This window comes from Physeter macrocephalus, chromosome 2, assembly GCF_002837175.3.
Source record: "Physeter macrocephalus isolate SW-GA chromosome 2, ASM283717v5, whole genome shotgun sequence".
NCBI classification, from domain to species: Eukaryota; Metazoa; Chordata; class Mammalia; order Artiodactyla; family Physeteridae; genus Physeter; species Physeter macrocephalus.
The window spans coordinates 137,714,607-137,722,484 of record NC_041215.1 but is presented as its reverse complement, the minus strand read 5'-3'; the positions used below and the strand labels follow the sequence as shown (position 1 = coordinate 137,722,484).

General features: G+C 52.6%; 1 protein-coding gene across 1 annotated transcript; it reads left to right on the top strand.

Annotated features, from left to right (window-relative positions):
- Window positions 1-3,814: 3,814 nt before the first annotated feature.
- On the top strand, window positions 3,815-7,466 carry LOC102987876 (olfactory receptor 6B2). The gene is given in 4 exon segments (XM_055090999.1): window positions 3,815-5,044; window positions 6,023-6,135; window positions 6,138-6,190; window positions 6,192-7,466. Coding segments are annotated over 4 exon segments (1,068 nt in total). The 5' UTR covers window positions 3,815-4,946; the 3' UTR covers window positions 6,996-7,466.
- Window positions 7,467-7,878: the final 412 nt, after the last annotated feature.

Sequence of the window (7,878 nt, the reverse complement as noted above, 5' to 3'; positions counted from 1 at the left end):
ACCCTCCCCTCCGCCCCGCACCCTCCTCTCCGCGCATCCATCTCAGGCTCCCTCCACCCTCTCCCTCGATCCCACTGTGTCTCGCCCTCGTGTAAACTTCCACTGCTCCCCTCTCTGAGGAGGCTGGAAATGACCACACATTTCCCTCATGACTGGGAACTTCGAGAGCAACAGGAAACGCAGAGGAACCTAAGAGTCACTTCCGTGAAACACTCAGCCCGTGCGACTAAGGGCTGCTGCCCGTCTCAGCGTGAGAGCCGGGGGCCTCCCCATAGCCCAGGAGGTTCTGTTGACCTCCCACTTCCTTGGTGGCAGAGCCCCAGCCACTGCTCTGTGTCACTGTGCTCCAGCCAGGCCGTGTCCTTGCCGCCCCCCACGCACCCAGAGGTGCCCCGGTGTCCCTCCCCCCCCCCCGTAGCCCCCTGGCCAGTCCGCACCCCGTGGGGACTTTGCCCCTGCGTCGGTGTCGCCTTCCCACTGTCGCTCGCTCCCCGCAGCCCTAACCCGGAGGACCTGCCTTCCGGTCTCACTCACCACCTCCGTGCACCCTAAGCAGCTTATCTGCATGTTGTGAGCGCTGTTTACTCTTCTCTCTGCTCCCTGCCCTCCCCAGAACTCACGTTTCACGGAGGCAGAAGTTTCCGACTGCTTTCTCTCCCCATCGAGCCCAAGTACCTTGAAACCATCACTTCCCAGCAGCAGTGGGCGCTCAGCAAGTACCAGATGCATGGATAAGTAGGGGCCCCTCCGCTGCTTCCTCCGTGAGGTCTGAACATCGCGGCCCTTCTCCCCGTGTCTCTACGTGGCGGTCCCTCAGACCCGACACCTCCCCCAACAAGCTCTTCCTCCTCCTCCGTCTCACGAGTGTGCCCCGTCTGCGGCCGAGGCCTGAAATCTCCCTTTGGGGGCGTCTCATGGCGCCGCGGGGAGCCCCGTGAGCGCTCGGGAGGGATCACAGCCGAGACCTGACGGATGCCCGAGTTCCGCCGGCGACGGGGCGGCAGGGGTGCCTGAGGTCAGCAAGGTGCTCTCAGGGACCGAACGTGATTCCTCGGGCAGGACTCTGTCGTTCGACGGGGCAGACGGGAGCGAGGGGCAGCCGAGGGCTTTGCTCTGTGCGGAGAGCGCTGGACGGATGCGCTGGGAGAGGGACCTGCGTGCAGTTCTCGGCCCCGCGGCGGGCGGCCCGGACGGAGTCAGGGACCCTGGAGGAGGGCCAGGCAGAGCCGCGGTGACCATCATTCCGGGCGGGCGCGGCGATGGAGCCTCAGCTCGCGGCGGCTGGAGGAAGCCCACGAGGGTGGAGACTGGGGAGCCCGCTGGAGAGACGCGAGGCTGCGCGAGGCGTGGGAGCGGCCTTGTCTCAGCCCCGGGGGTAAGAAGAGCCGAAGCCTGGTGTCCGCCCGGGCAGCGGGTAGACGGTGGCGCCGTGGCCTGAGATGCGCACAGGAGGGCGTGGACTCCACGGGCCGCGGAGGCCTCCTGTCATCGGCTGGGCAACGGTGGGTCTGCAGAGAGCCGGGCGGTGCGGGCCTCAGCCGGCGGAGGCTGCAGGTGGGTGGCCTTGCTGAGTGTGGACGGCGAGAGCAGGAGGCTGGGCCGCAGCACCAAATGCGGAGGCGAGGCGAGTGCACGCGGAACGGAACATCCCCCAGAAATTAGGGAAGGGCCGGCCGCTGGCATCCGGGGGGCCCCCGGTCCGCGACGCGTGGGGACAGAAGCCAGGTGGCTGCGGGCCGAGGGGGCAGGAACCCAGACCATGGCTGCCGGTGAGCCCTGATGGACGCGAGGGGGCCAGGCGTGACAGAGGTGCCAAGGCGGGGGGACGTCTGGGGGCCCAGCGGAGGCAGCGGCAAACAGGAGAAGCCCCGGAGGAGAGAGGGCGGGAAGCGCGCGCCCAAGGAGCCTGGCTGCGGGCCGTGAGCAGAGCTGCAGGGGCGGCTGGGCTCCGAGGCAGGAGCCCGCACCCCGCAGCTGGAGCCGGGCCACAGGGGAGCTGCAGGTGCCGCCCGCCGGGAGGGCCGTTCTCGCCCTGCCCAGGGGGCCAGCCCTTCGGGGTGCACGGGGACACGGAAGCTGCCCCAGCCCTTCCAACTGCTCGGGAGAAGCCAGAAATCTGTGCCTCTGTGTGGAATGTGCTGATTTTCCAAAACGGTGAGCAAAGCGAGGGTGTAAAGAGTTTTCTGTTATAAAACGTGTAGGATAAGAAGGGGGCGTAATAACACAGTGGTGTCTGGGAGGGACCTGCAGCGTTGCTCAGGCTTCATTTAAACTCTCTCTGCCCCGCCATGAAATCTGCCCCCCAGGTATTCTTAAAATGTCGCTCATCTAAATCTTTGACTTATTCTCTAACAACCAAAGCCCAAAGGAAACCAAGGAGCGGGCAGGGCCCCCGGCGAGTGGATTATGCCTCCACGCTTGCCGGCCACGCTCTCTGCTCCACTGGCGTCCGTGGACAAGGAGGATGGGACTGGTGGGCCTGCCGGTACTGACGCTTTATCCAGCGGAAGTTTGTTTTCTGATGTAACATATAGAGAAGAGAGTCATTTAGTTTTTTAACAAATATTTAACCTACGACCTTGGCATCACTTATTAAGCAGTCCACCCTTTCCTCACTAATTATATCCCACGAGCTCTGATTTAGGACTTTCTACACTGTTTCCGCACTGTCCCATTGACTAAATGGCAGTACTCATTATTTTTAACAGTTATTTTATTAAACTATTAGTTCCATTTTATTGTATTTTTTTTATCTCCAAAATAGCAAGTCCTCTTCATTAATCCTCTCCTTTCTTTTTCATGAAATTTATTTGCTACTCCCATCTGTTCATACTTGCAGATGATTTTAAGAATTATTTCATTCTGTTTTTCTTAAATTAATTAATTTATTTGTTTTCATTTTTGGCTGCGTTGGGTCTTCGTTGCTGTGTGCAGGCTTTCTCTAGTTGCGGCGAGCGGGGGCTACTCTTCGTTGTGGCGTGCGGGCTTCTCGTTGCGGTGGCTTCTCGTGTTGCAGAGCGCGGGCTCCAGGCCTACGGGCTCAGTAGTTGTGGCACGCGGGCTCAGTAGTTGTAGCTTGCTGGCTCTAGAGCGCAGGCTCAGTAGTTGTGGCTCACGGGCTTAGTTGCTCCGCGGCATGTGGGATCTTCCCGGACCAGGGCTCGAACCCGTGTCCCCTGCATTGGCAGGCGCATTCTTATCCACTGTGCCATCAGGGAAGCCCTTCATTCTGTTTTAAGAAAAATAAAACTTGGTGAGATTTCAACTATAATCGAATTAAATTTTAAAATCCATTTGGAAATATTGGTAGCTTTACAATATATTTTTCTCATCAAGGAACGTTTTCGTTATTAATTGCTGGAATATAAGAAGACAGTTATAATATCGGTTTTGAAATCCCTTAATTATAATAAAGTTCTGGATTTTCTAAGTTAAAAGCCGTGTTATCGGATAGGGAGGCTGCGAGGGAGACGCAGGAGGGAGGGGATATGGGGATATATGTATACGTATAGCTGATTCCCTTCGTTATACAGCAGAAACTAACACACCATTGTAAAGCAGTTATACTCCAATAAAGATGTTAAAAAAATAAAATAAATAAAATCCATGTTATCTGGAAATAATGATCATTTTGTCTACTTTCTCCTTTTTGCGGTAGGTAGCAGAGGGCAGTGTTGTTACGTAGTGGTGGTTATGAAGAAGATTCATCTTCATCCTGATCTCAGTGGGATGGGAGTGATTCTGGTGTTAACCACGGGGATGTTACAGGCTATTGGGTAAGAGATTATTATTATTATTTTTTACCTGAAGTCATGATTTATCGGAAGCCATTGCTAAAAGAATCTACAACAAATGGTAATGACATTTTTTTAGTTTTAAATTTTTATTGGAGTATAGTTGATTTACAATGTTGTGTTAGTTTCAGGTGTACAGCAAAGTGATTCAGATAAATATATATATAGTGTGTATATACATATATCTATTCTTTTTCAGATTATTTTCCATTATAGGTTATTACAAGATATTGAGTAGAGTTCCCTGTGCTATACAGTAGGTCCTTGTTGTTTATCCATTTTATATATAGTAGTGTGTATCTGTTAATCCCAAACTCCTAATTTATCCCCCCCCTTTCCCCATTGGTAACCATAAGTTTGTTTTCTATGTTGAGTCAGAGATTATTTATATATTAAAATAAACCACTTATTTGGGGATGACAAATGTATACAAAGTTTGGAATCGTTTTTAATCTAAGCCTTTCCACATCAGCTGAGCTCTCGTGTGATCATTTTAGTCGCTTTGCCAGCCTGGCAGCCTCCTTGCACTCCGAGCGGTGGCACGCTTGCTTGTCTGCAGTGTGTGCCCTCCTAATGTGCTGCTGGGTGCTATTTGCTGGCTTTTTATTTGACTTTTGTAACTATAGTAAAAAAAAAAAAAAAGATAATTGGCATACAGTTCTCCTTTTGTGCAAAGGAATTTGCCACTTTGTGAAATGAATTGGGAAGAAATTCCCATGCCCTGTGACAGTTTACAAAACATGAGGAAGCTCTGCTCCTGGCGTAAAGGGAAGATTCGTGCTGGTGAAGCATCTGAGGCCACTGGCTTTCTCTGAAGCAACCCGAACAATTCTTGTGTTTATGTTGTCGTGATGTTGAGCTTTCTGTCTTCACTTGTCAGTTTTCTCGGGAAGTGGTGACTTTGAGACGCTAACATTGACCATTGCATGACTGACTGCCTTTAGGAATTGTCTAAGATCTTGGTGTGTCATTTTCCTCATCTGTAAAATGAAGCTATAAAAAGAACCACCGCGTAAATCTCTGCCTTTTCTTCTGGCTAATACTGTTTATTTTGTGAACTTTCATTTTATAGCCTGTTCGAATAGTGTCAGGGGGCAACCAGAAACTCTAACTGTCCATCTTAACAATTCCAAATTTCTAGCCCGCACGCAAATGGGTTCCCTTTTTTCTCTTGCTGACACCCCTCGGGAAGAGCCACAGCCTTGGCGTTTGAGGACCCGGTGGGTCCTGGTGTGCTGCCACGACCTTGGGTAAGTCCATGAACTTTCCACTGTGAGCCTCAGATTTTCATCTGAAGAATGTGAGCCTTGTTCTCCCAGGGCCGTTGTGAGGATTGCAGGGGGATTCATGTGGCTGCACCTGACACTTGATAAGGGCTAGGTGCTCCTTTATGGCATTGAGGCTGGCTCTGGGGGACCCACCTGCAGGATGGAGAGAGCGTGCCGGACCAGCCACTGGACTGTTCTGGAAACACTGCATGTAGGAGCCCTGTTTTCATGCCCCTTTCACTCCCCCATCACCCCTGTCATGTGCTGGGCAGGTGGCCTCTCCCTCAGCGACAGGCCCCTCGAGAACGTTCTAGACTCCTCCCCTCTGCTGCCCAGCCACCCTCTGCCTTCTGTTTTCTCTCCTCCAGAATCGTGTTGACACCTCCCCTTGCTGATACTCCCCTCCGGATCTTTTTGATGTTATGGGGTTTTATCTTTTTATTCCTCTACCATATTTTAAGGGGGCCTTGACACGGCGCAAAGATAGACACGTGCCCACTCTCCCCTCTTGTCCTGGGAGGCTGCTCGTGCAGACCCCCAGCCCTGTGGAGAGACCCCCTGGGTCTGGGGTCTGGTTGAGCTGGCTCCATACCCCCCACCACCCCATGGGCCCTCCTGGTATACCTTCCTCCTGTACAGCCATCTCTGAAACCAGGTGAAAGACCAAGTATCTACTAACATAGACGACCTGGTGGCGAAGGGCTGTGCACCTTTACTGTTGTTAGATTCCTTGGGAAGGTCTGGGTTATAAGAGCAATTCGATGGTTTCCAGATTGCCTAGGGAGGAGAAGGGCAGCATATTCCGGAGCCCCGCGGGTCGCCAGGAGACCTAGAGGCACCACGTTCAGTGGTAAAGCCTTAACTTGGAGACACTTTCTGGTCCCCTCCTGCTCCAGGAGCCAGCTGTCCCCTCCTTGGGCCAAAACTCACCCCCAGGCTGAGCTCTGCTTTCTTCCCCAGCCGTCCTCGGCCCGCATCTGGCACGAAGCTGGTTTGCAACCCTGGGCTCCCCACACGGAAGGATGAGGGGGAGAACGTGACCGAGGTCGGCGCCTTCATCCTAGTGGGCTTCCCCCGGCCCCCCGGCTGCAATACCCGCTCTCCCTCCTCTTCCTGCTCACCTCCCTCCCTCGTGCTGGTGGAGAACCTGGCCGTCATCCTCACCATCTGGGGCGGCTCCTCCCTCCACAGGCCCACGTACTACTTTCTGGGCGTCGTGTCGTCCCTGGAGATCTGGTACGTGTCTGACATCATCCCTGAGATGCTGGACGGCTTCCTCATGCAGCGGGGACGCCTCTCCTTCATTGGCTGCATGACTCAGCTCTACTCCTCCAGCTCCCTGGTGTGCACCGAGCGTGTGCTCCTGGCCTCCATGGCCTGAGACTGCTACCAAGCCCTCACGACCATGGGGCTGTGCGTCCAGCTGGTGGCCTTCTCCTTCGTGAGTGGCTTCACCATCTCTGTGATCAAGGCCTACTCTATCTCCAGCGCCACGTTCTGTGGCTCCAGCGTCCCGAAGTACGTCTTCTGTGACATCTCCCCCATCCTCACGCAGGCCTGCACGGACTTCGCGACCGCCGAGCTGGTCGCCGTCGTCCTGGCATTCACCATCCTGGTGTTCCCGCTCGTGGCCACCATGCTTTCCTACGGACACGTCACCCTGGCCGTCCTGCGCATCCCGTCGGCCACGGGCCGTCGGCGAGCCCTCTCCACCTGCGCCTCCTACCTCACCATGGTCACCATCTTCTGCGCGGCCTTGATCTTCATGTACGTCTGGCCCCAGGCTGTTGCTTCCCGGAGCTCCAACAGGCTCATCTCTGCTGTTTACACTGTCCTCACCCCAGTCATTGACCCCTTGATCTACTGCCTGAGGAACAAAGAATTCAAGGATGCTCTGAAAAAGGCTCTGGACTTAGGTCAACTTTCACGGTAGCACAATTAAATGTCCTGTAATCTAATCTGTGGTGATAATAAAAACAACATCTTATAGGACACTTTACTTTCTTTAATAGTGACAATTTATGTAATTAATTAATTAATTTTGGGCTGTGCCACGCAGCTTGCAGGATGTGAGTTCCCCCACCAGGAATCGAACCCTCACCCTCAGCAGTGAAAGTGCAGAGTCCTAACCACTGGACCACCAGGGAAACCCTAGGAATTCCCACTTTACGTTTTTTAAAGTAAATTTTTAAATGAAATTTAGCAAACCTACAGAACTGTGAATAAACAATAAGTCTTCATCTGGATTTGTTTTCACAAAAGAACCACACTTATGTCACCAGCATCCAGATCAAGAGTCAGAAGCTACCCTCACACCCCCGTCCCCAAGATTTCCACTATCCGGACTTCTAACACCAGAGACTACTTTTGACGTTTTTGAGGTTTTTATGAATAAAACCATGAAGGATGATTTTACGTTTGACTTCTTGCATTCATTATGATGTTTGAGTGAATCCTCAATGTTTCTGCAGGTAGCAATAATACATGCATATAATGTGTAATATCCCACAGTACAAATACTTCACAATATATTTATGCATTTTAGTGTTGGGGATAGAATTATGGATACTGCCTATTATGGATAGTGCTGCTATAAATAACTGGTTTGTGTCTTTTCATGAATGTACATACAGTTTTGTGAGCTGTGTGCTAGGCCAGACCTACGTACATAAAGGCTGTGCCTACAATTCCTGCAACAAAAGATTCACGTATGATCAGGCTTCATAGCAACAGCAAGACTGTTTTCCCAAGTGGGTGCATGAGAATTCCAGAAGCTCCATATCCTTAGCAACACTTGGCATTCTAAGCATTCTCTA